Below are 23383 nucleotides of genomic sequence, written 5' to 3' on the forward strand. Positions count from 1 at the left end.
TGGCGTGGTGTTTTGGTTAATAGGCTTTTTATTCCCGAACAGATTTTTAAGAAGGAGGCAACTACAGTTTGGTGATCTTTCTCAAAGTGGAGGCAGTTTAAGATATCCTCAAGGGTGTTACCCACAAGTGTTTGAATAAAGTCAGTAGGCGGTACCACCCTGTCCCATTTAATACAGTACCCATTTTGGCCTGCTAGTCTAGGTGTTACATTATACAGAATGTTTTTTGTTGATCTTAGAGTGGACTCAGAGGACTTCAGGATCATTGAGAGAGGATAATTGGCACTAAGGCCGGTGTCTAAGGTGTCCCAATTTCCGACAAGCCCTGAATATCTAGATGACAAGAGCATGAAGTCGATGGTTGAGTTGCAACCCCTCCCGTTAAAGGTAGGTCTAAATGGTTTATTGGGGTACAGAGCTCATTTACAAACGACAAGATGAAGCGGGACGAAATAGAGTTGAGGTGTTCCCCCAGTTTCGAGTGAATGAAATGGGTTAGGCCCCCTTGTTGAGGTCCCCCATCCCACAGACACCAGCCGTGCCCCGGGGACAAAGAGGGCAATTAAAATCCCCTATCCATAACAGGGCCATGTCTCCTGCCATCTACTCTTCAATTTTTATTAGGTTTGACAGGAGTTTTTTTATTACATGCTCTGTCAAAGCAGGGGCAATAATATTGTAAAAGTTTACCAATGTCATGTTTTGTAGTGATCCCCAGGAAGAGTTTATTATTTGAAAGAATTCATCAGATATGAACTTTACATTTGGGAATCCAACAGTGGAGGAAATATACATACACAGAACCCCCTTGCATCGGCCACTATTGCTGGGCATAGCTGGGGTATGGAATGTTTTATATCCCAAGATGTGTTGTCCCTTTTTGGCCCATGTTTCTTGGACACATACAATGCTATGATTTGAGGCCACTGCTCACCATGCTGGGTTGTACATTTTATCAGAGAGACCCGCTACCTTCCAGCTAATAATACTGCTACAAAATGACGATACTCTAATGGGGAGATTGTTTGTGCCAATAAGTATGGCAGTTGCTGGAGTTCCCAGTGGGTGACCCAGGCCGTTAACAGATTGGTGACCCTCACAGTCAACGGTTTCAGCGGGAGAAATTGAAACCGGACTGGGTGACAGCAAGAATGTATTTCCCATATCTTTTGTTTTATAGAAGTTATTTAAAGGGTTATTGGCTTTATTTTGGTTGCTATTATTGTGGTCCTCATTTAGTGAAGTGTGGGGGATGCTAAAAGTATCAGAACTTCCCTCAGCAAGAGGCATCGAAGGGATAGGTGGGGCAGTGTTTGCTGCCAGGTTTAGCATGTCCTAGCTTCCCCCGTTGCTGCTTCTTGGAGCCTCCTGTCTCCAGGATTTTTTGGCGACAGTGTGAATTTTATGTCCCGCCCGGGAATGAATAATGAGGTGTAAGGGGCTAGTAGAGGAGGAAGTATAAAAATAAGGGGGAGCATTAGGAGACAGAGGAGACAATGAGGACAGAGGGGAACTAAGAGGACAGGAGGGACTATGAGAACAAGCAGCACTATGAGGAAAGAAAAGTGAGAATATGGAAAGAGAGGAAATATCAGAAGAGAGGGGACAGTATAAGCAGAGAGAGGTAGACTGTGAAGAGAGACAATAGAGATTATTTAAAAAGGGGCAAGTATAATTCCTTAATGTACACAGACGCTCAGTGTGATTCTAGACAAAAAATGTAAAACAATACATTTTACCAAAACACATTTACTACACTAAAACGTTTGTGACTGAACACATTCCATGTGGTAACTAGACATAATATCGACTCCACAATATCGAATGGACAAAATATCGAGTCAAAAATATCGACAATAATAAAATATCGTTAACAAAAATATCGGTGGTCAAAATATCGAATAGAATAATGATAATAAAATATCGAGTACAAAAATATCTACTCAAAAATATCGACTAGACAAAATATCGATAAATAGTTAAAGTAAAAAATATCGATAATATGTAGAAAAAAGGTCATAAAAAAAAAAATTATTAATAGTAATATAAATTGTAGTTAATGTTTAGGAGCTGGATGTTGGGATAATAGGGGATAAGGGTGGGGAGTAATTTAAAATAAATAATTTCAACTATATAAAAGTGTTATAAAACATTAATAAGAACTAATATTGTAAAAGGGAAAAAAAAATAGCGGAAAAAATAGAGATGCAAAATAAAAAGTTGCAAATTTTTCTGCAAATTAAAAATAATTTCACTAGTCTGCAAATAATTTTTAAAAATATTGTGTAACATTATATTTTTTATTGGAATATAATGATTGGAAAAAAAATTATAACAAATAATGAAAAAAATAATTAAACATTTACAAACCATTTTGCAAATTTTTTTGATAAATACATCTATTACCACTAGTAAGAAAATATTTAGAATTATTAAATTAAACATAATATTAGTCTTAGGAATATAATGTGTGCAAATAAATTAAATAAAATAATAAAAGAATTGAAGAAATATTTGTGACAAAAAGTTGCACATTTTTCTGCAAAAAAAAAAATTAAGCACTCGTCTGCAAAAAAAGTAAAATAAAAAAATGTAAAAAAATTTACTTAAAGGAATATAAATAGTGGACAATATTTTATATTTTATTTATTTATTTATTTATGTAGTTTGTAGAGCGCACAGCTACCCCCGAGGGGGTGTCCCGGCGCTAGAACCTGAACCTCCAGGGGAGGAGAGAGGAGCATGGAGGGAAAGCAGCAGAATAAAATCAGAGTCCAGAAAAGAGCCAAGTTTTCAGTCTGGCCCGGAAGATGGGTTCAGAGGGACAGAATCTAAGATCGATTGGCAGCGCGTTCCACAATTTTGCCGCGATAACACTGAACCCTCGGCCACCCATTCTAGAGAGTCTGAAACGGGGAGAGATCAGAAGGCGGAGGTCATTGGATCTCAAGGATCTGATGGAACGGGATATTGAGACACGTTTTTTCAGGTAGTTGGGTCCGAGGGCATTGATGGCTCGGTAGGCAAGAGTAAGGATCTTGAACTGGATACGACTGGCCACCGGTAGCCAGTGAAGTTCCTTACGATAAGCGGAGACTGATTGACGGTAGGGAATATTACCAATCAATCTGGCCGCCGCATTCTGGACAATCTGAAGCCGGTCTATCAGATATTGGGGGGCACCAGCATAAAGGCTGTTAGCATAGTCCAGGTGAGACGTGATGAGGGCATGGGTGACTGTACGGCGGGAATCCAGAGGGAGATAGGGAAGTATCTTTTTGATCATGCGCAACTTCAGGAAGCAGGCAGAGGTCACTTTATTGACCTGAGTTTTGCATGAGAGGGAGTCGTCAAACTGAAATCCCAGGTTACGGGCAGAGTGAACGGGAGAGGGAGCGGGATCGAGTGCCGTGGGCCACCACCAAAAGGAAGGGATGGGATTTTTCTGGTTAAAAAACAGCACCTCTGTCTTGTCTGCATTGAGTCTAAGATGGTTATCAGTCATCCAGACACTGATGTTGTTGAGACACTGGCGGAAGTTGGTGAACGCGGAGTCCGAGTGGTCTCTGAAGGAGAACATCAGCTGAGTATCGTCAGCATAGGAGACCACCCTGACTCCGTAGGACTCCACAACGTCGGCCAGTGGGGCAAGATAGATGTTAAAAAATAGAGGGCTGAGGGCAGAGCCCTGTGGCACACCGCATGACAAGGGTTTATCCTCCGATTTAAAAGGCCGCAACAATACCCTCTGACTTCTTCCTGAAAGGAAGGACTCGATCCAGCTAAAGGCAGTGCCGCCAATGCCTATCTGTTTGAGTCGGTCAAGGAGGATGAGGTGGGAGACCGTATCAAATGCAGCGGACAGGTCGAGGAGGACCAGCATGGCCTCCTCGCCCCTGTCCACGCATTCCCGAATTGTTTCCGATACTTCCAGCAATGCCTTCTCTGTACTGAATCCCGCCCGAAATCCGGATTGTGAGTCGTGTAGTAGAGAGTTGCTTTCCAAATACTCCGTGAGTTGCAACTGCACGGCTTTTTCCAGGACTTTTGTGGGTTTGGGGAGAAGGGAAATGGGGCGGTAGTTGGCGAAAACAGTGGGATCAGCCTCAGCCTTTTTTAGGATGGGAATCACCAAGGCCTCCTTCCAAGTGGTAGGGAAGAAGCCATGGTGAAGGGAGGCGTTCCAGATGGAGAGGAAGGAGCAGGCTAACGAGGGAGCCAGCTCTCCCATGAGTTTAGCAGGGACAGGGTCAGAGGGAGCGCCAGATTTGCATTGGGTGAGTAACCTAATAGCATCGTCCCGGGTGAGTTTATTGAAGGAGAGGAAGGACGGAGAAGCTGGGGGACTAGTGGAGGGAGGCAGGGAGACTAGCCCTTTAGGGAAGGAGATACAGAGTTTGTTTATTTTTTCAAGGAAGTAATCAGAGAGTCCCTCGCACAGGGCCTGACTCGCAGAGTTCTGAGTGGCCTTAGCCGGAGGATTAATGAAGTCTTTGACAATGGTGAAGAGGGTTTTTGACGAGTTTTTGGCATTAGCAATTTGAAGAGAGAAATGGTCTTTCATAGTGCTTTTTTTTTGTTTGAGGAATTTTTTCAAGGCAGATTTGTAAGTAAGTTTAGCTTCCGGGTCATAGTTTAGTCTCCACTTACGTTCGAGTGCTTTGCATCTGCTTTTTTCCTCACGGAGGGAGGTGGAGAACCAGGGGGCGGAGGGGCGAGCTCTAGTGGAGGCAATGATTTTCTGGGGAGCAATGGTGTCAATAGCATTGATAAGGGCAGTATTTAGCCTAGAAACATTTCCGTCAATATCAGAGGAGAGGTATTCCGTCTGGAAGTGGAATACCGGGTCCAGGTGGCACATGTGACCTTATGCCACTTTCTTCCCAACTCCTTCCTGGGGGCCAGGGGGACAGATTTCCGGCCTAGGGCAAGAGAGAAGGGGATAAGATAATGGTCGGACCAAGTAAGGGGGAGGGGGGGGAGGACAGTGATAGTCGAAAAATTGGCGAAAATAAGGTCCAAGGTGTGACCAGCCACATGAGTGGGACCGGTGACTAATTGTGTGAGGTTCAGACTATCCATGGTTTCCAACAGATTGTTCGCCTTCACGCAGAGAGGGTTGTCTACGTGGAGGTTAAAGTCACCTAGGACTAAGAAATATTGGTGTTTAAGGGATATATCAGCCAGCTGGTGGGTAAGAGCAGTAAGAGAAGGGGAGGCGGCGGTTGGGGGGTTGTAAACCAAGGTGCCAGCCAGTATAACTGCCGCGGAGTCAGATACAGAGAAGTACATGGCTTCAATTATACCGATATTGGTAAGTTTGGTAGTGGTCAGCTGAAGATGAGATTTGAGGATGACGGCTAGTCCGCCTCCCGGTTTTCCTCCAGCCCGGTTGATGCATTTTATGTCGTAGCCTGGGGGGATGGCCAGGTAGATATCCGGAGAGGAGGAATCAGTAATCCAGGACTCAGTGAGAAATAAAATATCCCACTCGTCAGAGGAAATAGACATCCAGATATCGTTGGCATGACGGGGGAGAGACCGGCAGTTGACCAAGCCTGCTTTCAGCGTCCGGTGGTTACATGAAGAGAGCTGCGGTGTGGGATGAGAAGGCAAACGAGATAGGTAGGACGGGAGAGTGAAGTTACATTGAGAGCAATGGAAAGGAACATATTCCAAATGGTCAGGGTTGCAGAGGGTAATGGCCGAGCAGGGGGAGGGATTTAATAGATGTAGTTGGGTGTTGGTCCAGCACGTGCGGGTAGAATCAGAGGAGCAGGCAGGGGGTCTGGCCCTGGGCTCGGTCCAGGCCTGGACGGGCCCAGACGGGCTTGCCTTTGGCGCGCCTTCGGCGCGCTGACGGCGCGCCCGCTGCGCCCGTCCGCTGCGCTTCCTAGCGAGACACATAATTTATGACTGTGGGGAAGGGCGTCACGGGGGTGTGGCCAGCTGAGGTGGGCGTGTCTGACGTCGCGCCTCGCCCTCGGTAATGGTGATGTGAAAGTATCGTTGCAGCGCTAGATCCGCTGTTTGTGAGCAAGGAGGTGAGTGATTTAAAAATAAGCAGAGTATCACACAACAAGAATTATAAAAATAACAGGCTCACTCCCGGCTTCCGCCTCAGGAGACTCGTGGTTCAAAGTGTCGCGCTTTCCAGCTGCGCGCACTCCTAATACTCGTATTAGGGGGCGTGGCCAGCTGAGGTGGGCGTGTCTGACGTCGCGCCTCGCCCTCGGTAATGGCGATGTGAAAGTATCGTTGCAGCGCTAGATCCGCTGTTTGTGAGCAAGGAGGTGAGTGATTTAAAAATAAGCAGAGTATCACACAACAAGAATTTTAAAAATAACAGGCTCACTCCCGGCTTCCGCCTCAGGAGACTCGTGGTTCAAAGTGTCGCACTTTCCAGCTGCGCGCACTCTTTATACTCGTATTAGGGGGCGTGGCCAGCTGAGGTGGGCGTGTCTGACGTCGCGCCTCGCCCTCGGTAATGGCGATGTGAAAGTATCGTTGCAGCGCTAGATCCGCTGTTTGTGAGCAAGGAGGTGAGTGATTTAAAAATAAGCAGAGTATCACACAACAAGAATTTTAAAAATAACAGGCTCACTCCCGGCTTCCGCCTCAGGAGACTCGTGGTTCAAAGTGTCGCGCTTTCCAGCTGCGCGCACTCTTTATACTCGTATTAGGGGGCGTGGCCAGCTGAGGTGGGCGTGTCTGACGTCGCGCCTCACCCTCGGTAATGGCGATGTGAAAGTATCGTTGCAGCGCTAGATCCGCTGTTTGTGAGCAAGGAGGTGAGTGATTTAAAAATAAGCAGAGTATCACACAACAAGAATTTTAAAAATAACAGGCTCACTCCCGGCTTCCGCCTCAGGAGACTCGTGGTTCAAAGTGTCCCGCTTTCCAGCTGCGCGCACTCTTTATACTCGTATTAGGGGGCGTGGCCAGCTGAGGTGGGCGTGTCTGACGTCGCGCCTCGCCCTCGGTAATGGCGATGTGAAAGTATCGTTGCAGCGCTAGATCCGCTGTTTGTGAGCAAGGAGGTGAGTGATTTAAAAATAAGCAGAGTATCCCACAACAAGAATTTTAAAAATAACAGGCTCACTCCCGGCTTCCGCCTCAGGAGACTCGTGGTTCAAAGTGTCGCGCTTTCCAGCTGCGCGCACTCTTTATACTCGTATTAGGGGGCGTGGCCAGCTGAGGTGGGCGTGTCTGACGTCGCGCCTCGCCCTCGGTAATGGCGATGTGAAAGTATCGTTGCAGCGCTAGATCCGCTGTTTGTGAGCAAGGAGGTGAGTGATTTAAAAATAAGCAGAGTATCACACAACAAGAATTTTAAAAATAACAGGCTCACTCCCGGCTTCCGCCTCAGGAGACTCGTGGTTCAAAGTGTCGCGCTTTCCAGCTGCGCGCACTCTTTATACTCGTATTAGGGGGCGTGGCCAGCTGAGGTGGGCGTGTCTGACGTCGCGCCTCGCCCTCGGTAATGGCGATGTGAAAGTATCGTTGCAGCGCTAGATCCGCTGTTTGTGAGCAAGGAGGTGAGTGATTTAAAAATAAGCAGAGTATCACACAACAAGAATTTTAAAAATAACAGGCTCACTCCCGGCTTCCGCCTCAGGAGACTCGTGGTTCAATAATTACTATTTCTACTCCAGTCAAGCTAATATCAGGGAAGGTGCTGGACACTGACCAATTAAGAATTACTATTCCTACTCCAGTCTAGCTAATATCAGGGCTAAGATTATACTAAAGTAGCAATTCTAATTTATACATGGTCAGTGTCCAGCACCTTCTCTGATATTAGCTTGACTGGAGTTGGAATAGTAATTATTAATAGGTCAGTGTCCAGCACCTTCCCTGATATTAGCTTGACTGGAGTAGGAATAGTAATTATTAATTGGTCAGTGTCCAGCACCTTCCCTGATATTAGCTAGACTGGAGTAGGAATAGTAATTCTTAATTGGTCAGTGTCCAGCACCTTCCCTGATATTAGCTTGACTGGAGTAGAAATAGTAATTATTAATTGGTCAGTGTCCAGCACCTTCCCTAATATTAGCTAGACTGGAGTTGGAATAGTAATATAATTTTTTTCTGTGTCCAGCACCTTCCCTGATATTAGCTAGACTGGAGTTGGAATAGTAATTATTAATTGTTCAGTGTCCAGCACCTCCCCTAATATTAGCTAGACTGGAGTTGGAATAGTAATTTTATTTTTTTCTGTGTCCAGCACCTTCCCTGATATTAGCTAGACTGGAGTTGGAATAGTAATTATTAATAGGTCAGTGTCCAGCACCTTCTCTGATATTAGCTTGACTGGAGTAGGAATAGTAATTATTAATTGGTCAGTGTCCAGCACCTTCCCTGATATTAGCTAGACTGGAGTTGGAATAGTAATTTTATTTTTTTCTGTGTCCAGCACCTTCCCTGATATTAGCTAGACTGGAGTTGGAATAGTAATTATTAATAGGTCAGTGTCCAGCACCTTCTCTGATATTAGCTTGACTGGAGTTGGAATAGTAATAATTAATTGGTCAGTGTCCATCACCTTCCCTGATATTAGCTAGACTGGAGTTGGAATATTAATTTTATTTTTTCTGTGTCCAGCACCTTCCCTGATATTAGCTTGACTGGAATTGGAATAGTAATTATTAATTGGTCAGTGTCCAGCACCTTCCCTGATATTAGCTAGACTGGAGTTGGAATAGTAATTATTAATAGGTCAGTGTCCAGCACCTTCTTTTATATTAGCTTGACTGGAGTTGGAATAGTAATTATTAACTGGTCAGTGTCCAGCACCTTCCCTGATATTAGCTAGACTGGAGTTGGAATATTAATTTGATTTTGTCTGTGTCGAGCACCTTCCCTGATATTAGCTTGACTGGAGTTGGAATAGTAATTATTAATTGGTCAGTGTCCAGCACCTTCCCTGATATTAGCTAGACTGGAGTTGGAATATTAATTTTATTTTTTCTGTGTCCAGCACCTTCTCTGATATTAGCTTGACTGGAGTAGGAATAGTAATTATTAATTGGTCAGTGTCCAGCACCTTCCCTGATATTAGCTAGACTGGAGTTGGAATATTATTTTTATTTTTTCTGTGTCCACCACCTTCCCTGATATTAGCTTGAGTGGAGTTGGAATAGTAATTAATAATTGGTCAGTGTTCAGCACCTTCCCTGATATTAGCTTGACTGGAGTAGCAATAGTCCAGCACATTTGCACATAATTGTACATTACTGTGTTATTATATTAGAAGATAATGCAACATGGATGTTTACACAAAACTTTATTCAGATTTTTTTATTTATTTATGTCTACTACAATAAAATCACAATCAAAATTAACATAACATTATTTTGCAATGTAGTATTCGCAGAATAACACATTATCATTTATGTACATGTTGTAAATTATCACACAAAATTATTTTACAACATTTTTTCAGTAAATAATCAATGTTTTAATCATTAAGTTTGAGTAACAAGTTTTTATATTTAATAAAATAATCATTCACTTTTTTATCTGCTTCTTCCATTTATATTTAATAATGTTAATATTATATATTAATATTATTAAATATATATTTTTATTATTTACATTTTTATAAAGTAACAGGAAATTTCTTATATTTGGTCAAGATATGTAAATACAAATTAAGACATTTTTTGGTACATATTTCAGACAATGTTCTTTTTAAATAAAACATATAAATATATTATGTTGTAAACTTTATAACAGTATAGGGGAACAATATGTTTAATAATAATATCTGGTATTGGAAAAAGATTATTTATGCAATTATATTCTTTTATAATACTTAGTAATATTATAAAACATTTTGTAATAATTAATAAAAATAATAACAAATATATTTATTATTATTATTATTAATTACTAAACATAATAATTTATCTCTTCTTTTCAGAAACACATACATTCAGCCAAATAAAAATACATTATTTTAGGTCATTGTTTATATATCAAATGGTTATAATTTTTATATTAATAACAATAAATAAGTTAAATTATTTATTATTATTAATAATTACCATAAACAATTATAATGTTTAGTTAAAAAGAAACAAAAAGTTATTCCAATAAATGTACACAATAAGAAATTATTTACATCTATTTTTTCAAGTTTAACATAATTTTTTAATATTATTAATATATAATATTTACTATATATTAATTAATATTAATTTTTTTTATTTTTTTAAACACTTTAAATTATAATGAGTCTAGTGTATTAATTTGTTAAAAAAAAGTATGGGTATGTATTATATTTTTAACTATAACATTGTATTTTCTATGATACCTTTTCAAATATGGTTTAAGGGGACTACTTTTTTACTGCGTAAGGTTATTGAGCTTCATTCAGGACTCGAGAAGCTCGCGGTTGGGAGTTGCTTCGCGTGGAGAGAGGTAAGGTTAATTTTACATACAATTTTTAACTGAGTGGTACTGTTTGAGGGTATATTCGAACTGTGTAGTGTTTTTGTGTGTATGTATGAATTGTTTATGTAGCTTTTAGGTGAAATGTCGTTGTTATGGATGCGTCGTGTATGTTTCAGTTCTAGTGTTCTTTTAAGTGTTAGGAAATGTCTTCTTACATGGTTAATGTTAATTGTGAGTGTATTTACAAATGTTATGGGGTATTTGTGGGTGGGTTTCGTTATGTATGCTTTTTTACAGGTTCCGGTTCCTCGCATGAAAAGTACATGGAAGGAAGCGTGTTTTTTTGTGGAGAAACTAATGTATGACTTATTATGGTTATATTTTTACATGTATCTCCTATTTTTCGTGATTGCCTGGAGCGGATTTTAAAATTTTTAAACATTTTTCGGGTTTTTGGAGGGTTTTGTATTGGATTGATACACTAATATGCGTGACCGTTTTTTTAAAGGTGTGTGTATATCACTTTAAATACTAAAGTGTCCACACTAGTGTTTTCGGGATTTCCTGGAGCGTTTATTTCATTTTTACATAATTTTCGGGTTTTTGAGGGTTTCCGATATTGGAATTGTCCTACATTGGAAGGGATTGTATGGATTTTATTTTGCTGGATTACGTCTTTCTCATCTACATAAATTGTAAGGGGCACATTAGGATGGCGGGCGGGCTTTGTCCGCCCGCCACCCTAGCGGAACTCGGGACCGCCCGCCTGAAAGGCGGGGGTCCCGACATTGCCATTAGGATGTGCCCGCCACAGTGGCGGGCGCATTCCTCAATTTAACATTGTGGCGGGCGGTGCTCACTGCTCCGCCCGCCACAATGTTAAAAACAGAAGCACGCATTTGCATATTCGAAGCGGCAGGCACCGCGCGGTGCCTGCCTCTTCGAGTATGCAAAGGCAGGGGGGTACCACAGGCACCCCCCGTGTGCCACCCCCCTTTGGCCTTCACTCCGGGGGCCCACAGGGGGCCCCCAGAGTGAACACCGCACACCGCCTGCATGTTACTCATTTTCCGCCCACCATTGTAATGTGGCGGGGGGAAAAGGGTGGCGGGCGGGCATTTCTGTCGGGCGGATCGCCACCGCCACCATGGCGGTGGCGATCCGCCCGACATCATAATGGAGCCCCTAAGTCTTTAAAGTTATTTTTTATTGGGTGGGAAATGTCGATATTTATGTAATGTGTATGTGTGATGTTATTATAAATATTGCATATTTGTTCAGAAATAATGTCCCAAAATTTTATAAGTATGTTAAACAAATATGTATTATTTATAATTGTTTAGAAATGTTTATGATTTTTATATTTACCATTCTTGTAAAAAGACATTAGTATTTTTTGTTTACTTTTTTATAGTAGGCTTTTAGCTATTAGTGACAGGTATTCTAATCCTCTAGTTGTCGGATATAGTGTGACTTGACTTTGCAGGAGTCTGAACATTTGTTTAGTTTGTTTAGTTAGTTTTGGACCAATTTGGGTCACAGATTGTTCCATTCTTAGTTCTTGATAGCTTTGTTCTTTTTTTAAAGCTTCTAGTAGGTTATGGAATGTGGGTTTGGCTCTGCTTGTGGTAGCTTGGAAAGCATTATGCCACCCTTCTACACTGTTGTTTGTTTTAGCCTCTTGGTTTAAAGTACTAAGATAGACATTCCACCAAGGGATGTGGAATTTGGGTTGGCGTCGATGTCCAGATCTGTGCAACCTTCCCACCCAAGTAACTTCGAAATAGTCCAGTAATGGGGTTAGTTTATCTTCATTCCTCTTGTAATATGTGCTGTCAATTAATAAATTATAGTGTTCCGCTACATTGGTAACAGGAACGTAGGCCAGTGCTATCAATTTTTTAATTTGATAGGCAAAGGTGCTATCTGTTGAGTATAGAATACTTAAAGTTGATTTCTGGAGATGTCTCCATATGCTCTGATTGAAATGATAGTAGCAACCCTGGATTGCTGTGTGGGGAAATGTTTTCAAAATGCTATTAATCATAGCTAATTCGAAATCAATAATTATTTTTTGTGGAAAATATTTATTGATTTCATTTTTGAGAACATTTAATATTTCTGTATAAGTGTTTTGCTGTTTGTTAGGTAACAAACAGTAAATGAAAGGGATGTTATAGTTATGGTATAAACCGTGGATGGAATATAGTTTATAAAAAGGTTTTGGGCATGGTTTAAATGTTCCATCCATCATCCATTGGGGACATTGTTGGATTTTTCTTAAATTACTTGCAGTTGCAAACATTATGATTCTGTTTGTACTGCTTTCATTGTCAAAAAGGATACATTTGTCTTTATTGTGTGTTATGCTCATTTCTGGCGAAATAATAATTTCCTCAAATGTAGTAGGGTTGGGTTGTGTTGTGGTAGTTAGTCTTTTAGTGCGTGCAATTGTGCGTTTAAGGGAGTCAATAGAGGGTAGTTGACCTGAAGCATGGGCTGGGACTTTTAACAGTTCTTCTTTAAGGATTTGTGTTGTTGGTTTATCACTTTGTGTGCTAGCAGTTTTTATACTTTCCAAAGCATCTCTTATTTCAATTTCTGTGACATTGGGGGGATGATTGTGTTCCCTGGTAAATAACACATTTGTTTCTTCAGTAGTAGCCCTCCCATAACATTTGTTTGAGTAATATTTGGTACATTTCCAGAAAACTTTTCTACCACTTTGTCTTTCCTGATTATAAACATAACCCATATAACATAACAGTAATTTATTTTTCTGTGACATAACAAATTCTGCACCTTCTGTCATTTTGTTTTACTTGTTCTAGGAAAGAGTAGAAAGAAACACATTTTAAAAAGATATATTTCACTTTGTGGTGCAAACATAATTTATGATGTATTTATACTTACAGTTACTAAAAGTTGTAATCAAAAATGCTGAACTGTGTTTTGAAGGATTATCTTGTATGTTCTTCTTTAATTACTGTTGGTATGAAAATATAGAAATGCTAAGTAAATGTTTAGACATAACAAACGTTTTTCCTAGGATAAAGCAGTTTTCTATTTAGCTTAGTAGTACATTTGATGTAAACATTACATACACTTACTTGTTTAAATAGTTGAGTTGTAGTATTTGGTGGAGTACATCAAGGTAGTAAAGTTGAGATCTGTAGAGAAGATAGAATAAATAAATGTAATTTATTAGAAAAAATATTATGAACGGTTGGGAAATGGGAAATATTAAAAAATATACTTACTTGTAAAAAAGTAGTTTAGTTTGCTGTAGGTAGAGTAGATGTATGATGTATTCAGAATATCTGTAGAGGAAATATAAAATATATAACATGGTGTTTAGAACATAGTTTTAGTTTTTTTCGGGAGTTTTAGACAAATTACAAGTATACTTACATTTTTAACAAGGGTAGTCTTGTCTTTTGGTATAGTTGATGTAGGATATTTTTATAGGATCTGTAGGGAAGATGTAATATGCAAGATATGTTGTTTAGAAAATAGCATTTTTAATATTGGGTGTTTAATAACAAATACATATATACTTACATGTTTAATTAGTGTAGTTTTATACATTTATAGTGTTGAAATCGGATAATCGCAGACTATCTGTGAATAAAATGTTGAAAATAAAGAATGAATCTTGTGAAATAGTGTTTAAAAACTGCAGTTGGTGTATAACAGAGCATTAATATATACTTACAATCCGAAATTCCAGGTGAAGAAATAGGAGCATGTATTAGGAATTTTTTAGGAGTAGTTTCTATCAGAAATGTAGGAGGAGATAAAATAAAATAAGTGAAAGAGTTAGGAGATATAAGTAAAATAGTAGACTACTAATTTAGATTTCTAAATAATGCACTGTAACTTACTTGAATAATTTGCTAGTAAGCTGGATCTTTTAAGATGTTTGTTCAGGAACAAGATCCTCAGAGTGTTGGCATCTTCTTTCTATAGAGTTAGCAGCAACAAATGGTATAATGCATGTATCCCTTTTATAGTATGTGTATTTTGTGTGCTTTGATTTGATTGGGTGTCGGATGAAATGAAGCATTGTATAGGCTAGTTTGAATTTTTTTTGTTAATTGGTGTGTTTGTTGATGTGAGAAAGGTGATATGTGGTGATTTCAGCATTAAAGCAGGTTAGTTGTTAAATAAAATAGATGTGTAAGTGAAAAAAAATAATCAAAATGTTAGTTTAATGTAATGAATATTTATAAAATAATAGAACGCATTTTATAGAATGTATAGCAAATGTAGATAAATAGGAATGTTATAAAAGTAACAGGTATTATATGTAAAATGTATTTAGTATAGTGCAATGCCTTTTTTAGACTATTAATATGGTATTGTAGACATGAAAGGGTACAAAAATAAACTCGATATTTTTAAGGAAACGATATTTTAGTACTCTATATTTTTGTAGTCGATATTATTGTAGTGTTAGGTGTAATTTCATGTAAAACGATATATTTGTAGTCGATATTTAGTAAGGCGATATTTATGTACTCGATATTGTAAAGAATCGATATATTTTACTCGATATTTTTGTACTTTGTGTAATAAGTATAGAAAGTCGATATTTTTGTTGTCGATAATTTTTCAACGATATTTTTGCAAGTCGATAATGTGACCGTCGATAATATTTCAGTGATCCATTCCATGTATATAACTACTACATTTCAATAGACAGCCCTGATTCATTTTTCAAATACATTTCCAATTTGCTGCATTAATTTTTGCCAACATTACATCCAAAAATGTGACACAATAAAACAAGAAAGAGTGTATGCAGCAGTCTATATATACTGACTGGGGAATTGTTAAGAGGGAGGTATGAGGAGAGAGGAAGGATTAAGAGGACAGAGGAGGGAGTATAAAAAGAAGGAGAGTATTAGACGACAGATGAGACAATGAGGACAGAGGGGGACTAAGAGGACAGGAGGGACTATGGAAACACACAGCACTATGAGGAAAGACAAGCGAGAATAAGGAAAAAGGGGAAATATCAGAAGAGAGGGGACAGTATAAGCAGAGAGAGGTAGACTGTGAGGAGAAACAGAAGGAATTATTGAAAAAGGGGCAAGTATAATTCCTTAATGTACACAGACGCTCAGTGTGATTCTAGACACAAAATTTAAAACCATACATTTTACCAAAACACATTTACTACACTAAAACGTTTAAGTGACTGAACACATTCCATGTATATAACTACTACATTACAGTGGACAGCACTGATTCATTTGGCAAATACATTTTCAATTTGCTGCATTATTTTTAGCCAACATTACATCCAAAAATGTGACACAATAGAACAAGAAAGAGGCCCAAGGGGCTTGTAAATCTGCCCAAGAGTGAATGGACAAGTCTATGTATACTGACTGGGGAATTGTTAAGAGGGAGGCATGAGGAGAGAGGGAGGATTAAGAGGACAGAATAGGGAGTATAATAATAAAGGGGAGCATTAGGAGACAGAGGAGACAATGAGGAAAGAGGGGGACTAAGAGGACAGGAGGGACATTGAGAACAAGCAGCACTATGAGGACAGACAATTGAGAATAAGGAAAGAGGGAAAATATCAGAAGAGAGAGAACACTATAAGCAGAAACAGGTAGACTGTGAGGAGAGACAGGAGAGATTATTGAAAAGGGGCAAGTATACTTCCTTAATGTACACAGACGTTCAGTGTGATTCTAGACAAACAATTTAAAACCATATATTTTACCAGAACACATTTACTACACTAAAACATTTAAGTGACTGGACGCATTCCATGTATATAACTAATACATTTCAGTGGACAGCCCTGACTCATTTTGCAAATACATTTCCAATGTGCTGCATTATTTTTTGCCAACATTACATCCAAAAATGTGACACAATAGACAAGAAAGAGGCCCAAGGGGCTTGTAAATCTGCCCAAGAGTGTATGCAGCAGTGTATGTTACTGACTGGAGATTTGTTAAGATTGGGGTATGAGGAGAGAGGAAGGATTAAGAGGACAGAGGAGGGAGTATAAAAAGAAGGGGAGTATTAGGCGACAGAGGAGACAATGAGGACAGAGGGGGACTAAGAGGACAGGAGGGACTATGGGAACAAGCAGCACTATGAGGAACAACAAGTGAGAATAAGGAAAGAGGGGAAATATCAGAAGAGAGGGGAAAGTATAAGCAGAGAGAGGTAGACTGTGAGGAGAGACAGGAGAGATTATTGAAAAAGGGGCAAGTATAATTCCTTAATGTACACAGACGCTCAGTGTGATTCTAGACATGAACATTTACAACCATACATTTTACCAAAACACATTTACTACACTAAAACGTTCACGTGACTGAACACATTCCATGTATATAACTACTACATTACAGTGGACAGCGCTGACTCATTTGGCAAATACATTTTCAATTTGCTGCATTATTGCCAACATTACATCCAAAAATGTGACACAATAGAACAAGAAAGAGGCCCAAGGGGCTTGTAAATCTGCCCAAGAGGGAATGGACAAGTCTATGTATACTGACTGGGGAATTGTTAAGAAGAAGGCATGAGGAGAGAGGGAGGATTAAGAGGACAGAATAGGGATTATAATAATAAAGGGGAGCATTAGGAGACAGAGGAGACAATGAGGAAAGAGGGGGACTAAGAGGACAGGAGGGACATTGAGAACAAGCAGCACTATGAGGAAAGACAAGTGCGAATAAGGAAAGAGGGAAAATATCAGAAGAGAGAGGACACTATAAGCAGAAACAGGTAGACTGTGAGGAGAGACAGGAGAGATTATTTAAAAAGGAGCAAGTATAGTTCCTTAATGTATACTGACGCTCAGTGTGATTCTAGACAAAAAAATGTAAAACCATACATTTTACCAGAACACATTTACTACACTAAAACGTTTAAGTGACTGAACAAATTCCACGTATATAACTACTACATTCCAGTGGATAGCCCGGACTCATTTTTCACATACATTTCCAATTTGCTACATTATTTTTTTGCCAACATTACATCCAAAAATGTGACACAATAGAACAAGAAAGAGGCCCAAGGGGCTTTTAAATCTGCCCAAGAGTGTATGCAGCAGTTTATGTATACTGACTGGGAAATTGTTAAGAGGGAGGTATGAGGAGAGAGGAAGGATTAAGAGGACAGAGGAGGGAGTATAAAAAGAAGGGGAGTATTAGGCGACAGAGTAGACGATGAGGACAGAGGGTGACTAAGAGGACAGGAGGGACTATGAGAACAAGCAGCACTATGAGGTAAGGCAAGTGAGAATAAGGAAAGAGGGTAAATATCAGAAGAGAGGGGGCAGTATAAGCAGAGAGAAATAGACTGTGAGGAGAGACAGGAGAGATCATTGAAAAAGGGGCAAGTATAATTCCTTAATGTACACAGACGTTCAGTGTGATTCTAGACAAACAATTTAAAACCATACATTTTACCAGAACACATTTACTACACTAAAACATTTAAGTGACTGGACGCATTCCATGTATATAACTACTCCATTTCAGTGGACAGCCCTGACTACTTTTGCAAATACATTTCCAATTTGCTGCATTATTTTTTGCCAACATTACATCCAAAAATGTGACACAATAGACAAGAAAGAGGCCCAAGGGGCTTGTAAATCTGCCCAAGAGTGTATGCAGCAGTCTATGTTACTGACTGGAGATTTGTTAAGATGGGGGTATGAGGAGAGAGGAAGGATTAAGAGGACAGAGGAGGGAGTATAAAAAGAAGGGGAGTATTGGGCGACAGAGGAGACAATGAGGACAGAGGGGGACTAAGAGGACAGGAGGGACTATGGGAACAAGTAGCACTATGAGGAACAACAAGTGAGAATAAGGAAAGAGGGGAAATATCAGAAGAGAGGGGAAAGTATAAGCAGAGAGAGGTAGACTGTGAGGAAAGACAGGAGAGATTATTGAAAAAGGGGCAAGTATAATTCCTTAATGTACACAGACGCTCAGTGTGATTCTAGACACGAACATTTACAACCATACATTTTACCAAAACACATTTACTACACTAAAACGTTCACGTGACTGAACACATTCCTTGTATATAAATACTACATTACAGTGGACAGCGCTGACTCATTTGGCAAATACATTTTCAATTTGCTGCATTATTGCCAACATTAGATCCAAAAATGTGACACAATAGAACAAGAAAGAGGCCCAAGGGGCTTGTAAATCTGCCCAAGAGTGAATGGACAAGTCTATGTATACTGACTGGGGAATTGTTAAGAAGAAGGCATGAGGAGAGAGGGAGGATTAAGAGGACAGAATAGGGAGTATAATAATAAAGGGGAGCATTAGGAGACAGAGGAGACAATGAGGAAAGAGGGGGACTAAGAGGACAGGAGGGACATTGAGAACAAGCAGCACTATGAGGAAAGACAAGTGAGCATAAGGAAAGAGGGAAAATATCAGAAGAGAGAGGACACTATAAGCAGAAACAGGTAGACTTTGAGGAGAGATTATTTAAAAAGGAGCAAGTATAGTTCCTTAATGTATACTGACGCTCAGTGTGATTCTAGACAAAAAAATGTAAAACCATACATTTTACCAGAACACATTTACTACACTAAAACGTTTAAGTGACTGAACAAATTCCACGTATATAACTACTACATTCCAGTGGATAGCCCTGACTCATTTTTCACATACATTTCCAATTTGCTACATTATTTTTTGCCAACATTACATCCAAAAATGTGACACAATAGAACAAGAAAGAGGCCCAAGGGGCTTTTAAATCTGCCCAAGAGTGTATGCAGCAGTTTATGTATACTGACTGGGGAATTGTTAAGAGGGAGGTATGAGGAGAGAGGAAGGATTAAGAGGACAGAGGAGGGAGAATAAAAAGAAGGGAAGTATTAGGCGACAGAGGAGACGATGAGGACAGAGGGCGACTAAGAGGACAGGAGGGACTATTTGAACAAGCAGCACTATGAGGTAAGGCAAGTGAGAATAAGGAAAGAGGGTAAATATCAGAAGAGAGGGGACAGTATAAGCAGAGAGAGATAGACTGTGAGGAGAGACAGGAGAGATTATTGAAAAAGGGGCAAGTATAATTCCTTAATGTACACAGACGTTCAGTGTGATTCTAGACAAACAATTTAAAACCATACATTTTACCAGAACACATTTACTACACTAAAACATTTAAGTGATTGAACGCATTTCATGTATATAACTACTACATTTCAGTGGACAGCCCTGACTCATTTTGCAAATACATTTCCAATTTGCTGCATTATTTTTTGACAATATTACATCCAAAAATGTGACACAATAGAACAAGAAAGAGGCCCAAGGGGCTTGTAAATCTGCCCAAGAGTGTATGCAGCAGTCTATGTATACTGACTGGGGAAATGTTAAGAGGGAGGTATGAGGAGAGAGGGAAGATTAAGAGGACAGAGGAGGGAGTATAAAAATAAGGGGGAGTATTAGGAGACAGAGGAGACAATGAGGACAGAGGGGGAAAAAGAGGACAGGTGGGACTATGAGAACAAGCAGCACTATGAGGAAAGACAAGTGAGAATAAGGAAAGAGGGGAAATATCAGAAGAGAGGGCACAGTATAAGTAGAGAGAGGTAGACTGTGAGGAGAGTCAGGAGAGATTATTGAAAAAGGGGCAAGTATAATTCCTTAATGTACACGGACGCTCAGTGTGATTCCAGACTCAAAATTTAAAACCATACATTTTACCAAAAACATTTACTACACTAAAACGTTTAAGTGACTGAACTCATTCCACATATATAACTAATACATTTCAGTGGTGAGCCCTGACTAATTTTGCAAATACATTTCCAATTTGCTGCATTATTTTTTGCCAACATTACATCAAAAAATGTAACACAATAGAACAAGAAAGAGGCCCAAGGGGCTTGTAAATCTGTAAATTTAGAACACAAGCCTAATTCTAAACAAACTATTAACTACTCTACAACTAAAAAAGTGACTGCACACATTCTAAATTTTTTAGTACTGCACCGTGAGGCTCCCGCCCTACCATAGCAAACAGCAGTGTCCAGGGGTGGGCACCCCGGGACACTGCAGGAGCCGTCCGTGGGAGGTGGCAGTCCCCAGGGCCATCAAAGGCTCCAGGACGGGGGGCCACGGGGCTGGGGGGTCCGTCAATGACCACCTTATGTTCAATATTAGAGCCCCTGGGAGGTGGCGGTCCCCGGGGCTGCGGGGGGGCCTTGTGCCCCCGCATACTTTTCAAAAAAGCCCCACACATTCACTGGATGATGTCATCAGTGATGTCATCAGTGATGTCATTTGAGATTTCATCAGTGATGTCATGAGTAATGTCACTGACCATGTCATGAGTGATGTAATATGTGACGTCATCAGCAGTGCATTGCGGGCGCGCGAGTTATAGTTAGCTGAACTAACTATAACGGGGGAATTTTAACGGTTTTGTATGAGTGAAATATCTAGCTAACTATAACATGTGTGAAACCTATGGTTTTTTCAGTGAATATATATATATATATTTCGTATCTGCAATTTGTTTTAGCATTGAAGGTTAGTGTACCATTAGACCCTACCACCACTGGTGGCGTTTTTTACTACATGCTGCCTCTGAAACATATGCTTCACCAACAAGTGCCTGGGACCTTTCTAAAGGTCATATGTTAGATGAGGCACTGCAGTAAGTAAGCTATTGCAACTGGTGTTGTTTTGTCGTAGTGTCTATTCTTGTGAGATCCTAACAATAATAAACTTTGACTGGCTGATTGCTATTACACCTCCTTTCTTTTTTATCACTAGGAAGTCATTTTAAGCTCCAAGACTTGCGATTCTGAGATCCTTCCCTCTGACACAGGTTAGTGCAAGTTATGAACTGGTCCCTGGTCCCATAGTCCAGAACAGTGTGTTGGTGATAACAATACCTTCAACTCAGTTGCCATGATTATAACTACATGTATAAAAATATTTTTGCTGCCAACTACAGCTTGCTCCTGAAACAGGATTTTAAATTGGCCGGTATTTGCCTATGTACAAATTATGTAAACTGCACTGTGTGTCCTTAAGTTTAAGGCTGGTAAAGCCTTGTGTGGCTCTTTTTAGCAAGTAACCGGAAATTGTGACTTGTGCAATGTGGATCGCTCTCTAGGGTGCAAAATTCCAGATTGCGCACACTGAAGTGTGCTTCACGGTGTGCACATTTGGAATTTCATGTTATTTGCCAATACAATTCTCACTGTTTCACCTGCTGAAAACCTTTGTGCAGACAGTGTACCTGAGATTGTAATTTGCACATGAAGAGCAAAGATTGCATGTGCAATTAGCTTGTGATGAAACATCATTAAACTTGGAATCTCTTATTGAAATTAAATTAACCCTGTAGTTGTAACGGGGTTCTAATCCTTCTTTTGCTATTTATTAAACTATCACTTCAGTTTATTAGACGTCTTCATGAACTTCAATCATGTGTTTTTGCATAATTTCGTTCAGTTTGAGATACAGGTGAAATTTTGAGGCAATCAATCAATCAATCAATGACACTTATAAAGCGTGCTACATACCCGTAGGGTCTCAAGGCGCTGGGGGGGGGGGGGGGGGGGTGCCGCTACTGCTCGAAAGAGATAATCTAAAGGGCCTTTCCATGTGCATATGTTTTTTTTAACGTCTATGGTACAAGTTGTGAATCTTGGTTCCTTCATGATAATTTAAATTGACTTTTTCTGTAATGTGCATTTGCTGTGCATTTTCACCTTGTTAACTTTTGCTAATAGGTTTTTTTTCAATATTTCTACAGAAAGGCAGGTTGCTGAACTTTAATATGCCATCCCTTATCTCAGATAGTGGATAATGTTATGTTAATTTTACTTTCATTTCCAACACTCTAGCTAGATATTGTTTGTATTCAAGCATGTTAGTGTAGTTAGGAAAAGAAATATACAATCAAATTATACTGTAATACATACATGTCAGAAATTATTTAAAGGAGTTTCTGGACAATTATGAGGAGACCAAATCATCTTATTATGATGTAATAATTTTAGGGGATATCAACATTCATCAATGTTACCTAAATTGTTTCACAAGCCAGGACCAGGGGGAGTTTATTTCCTCACTCACTCATTTTGAGTACACACTTCAGGTATCTTGCTTGAAGGCATCCTCTCAAATTAAAATCTATGTTGCCTTCAGCAAGCAGACAGTTTGGGGCAGTACCTACTTATGTATGGAATAGAAAGTCAAGCACCATCAATGATATTCTACTGTCAGCTCCACTAGTTTTGTTTAGTGAGGAATTAATTGTCACCTGGTCAGGTTTTAGCGACCATAATCCCCTTACTATCGCTATATCACTCTCTGGTATTGAAATTGAAGAACGGACCTTTTGTCCGATAAACAATGATATCAGTGGTAAAAGACCAGGCTTACAGGCTAAAGTGGGAAATGGTTGTTCCAGATAAATTTTTGAATAATTTGTATACCGTTTGTGCCTCTGAAATCGAGTCTTGTTTAGACCCTGACATGCAGGGTAGTTCCATCATAACAGCCTTCTGGAAACTAACAAAACAAATACAATCTGACCTCGTGGTTGTTGGTGAATCAGACGCCCGAAGCCTATAAGGTGGTTAAATGGTGCTTGTTCAATGACTCATATGGAGCTTGTGCAGGCCTTAAATTCCATGCCTAGAGACAAAGTAGAAATCAGGGATAAAAGAAAGGCTTATAAGTTAGCCATTCAAAATAGGAAGAAGCAGCTAAGTGAGCAGGCATGGGATGCATTGGGGCAAGCTAGTGTGTTGAAAGAGAGTTCACACTTTTGGTCAGTAGTCAATAGTCCTTTCCGAAACTCCTAACTCTGACACTGATTGCCTAATCCCAGCCGATAAATGGGTATTTGATTTTCGTCATATATATAGTGATCCACACTTAGGAGAATCCAACGACTATAGAGAAGGTGGGCAAACTAGTATGCTACTCCACTTAAG

General features: G+C 39.7%; 1 protein-coding gene across 2 annotated transcripts in view; it reads left to right on the forward strand.

Annotated features, from left to right (window-relative positions):
- The window catches only part of LOC147732477 (receptor-interacting serine/threonine-protein kinase 3-like), a 1935498-nt gene that overhangs the window by 1713678 nt on the left and 198437 nt on the right, over positions 1 to 23383 (forward strand). For both annotated transcript variants that reach the window (XM_086956988.1, XM_086956989.1), the window contains exon 7: positions 21204 to 21258. In XM_086956988.1, the coding sequence (XP_086813114.1) occupies positions 21204 to 21258 (55 nt within the window). The remainder of the gene's footprint in view (positions 1 to 21203; positions 21259 to 23383) is intronic.

The sequence above is a fragment of the Lissotriton vulgaris genome, chromosome 2_1, assembly GCF_964263255.1.
Source record: "Lissotriton vulgaris chromosome 2_1, aLisVul1.2, whole genome shotgun sequence".
Lineage (NCBI taxonomy): Eukaryota > Metazoa > Chordata > Amphibia > Caudata > Salamandridae > Lissotriton > Lissotriton vulgaris.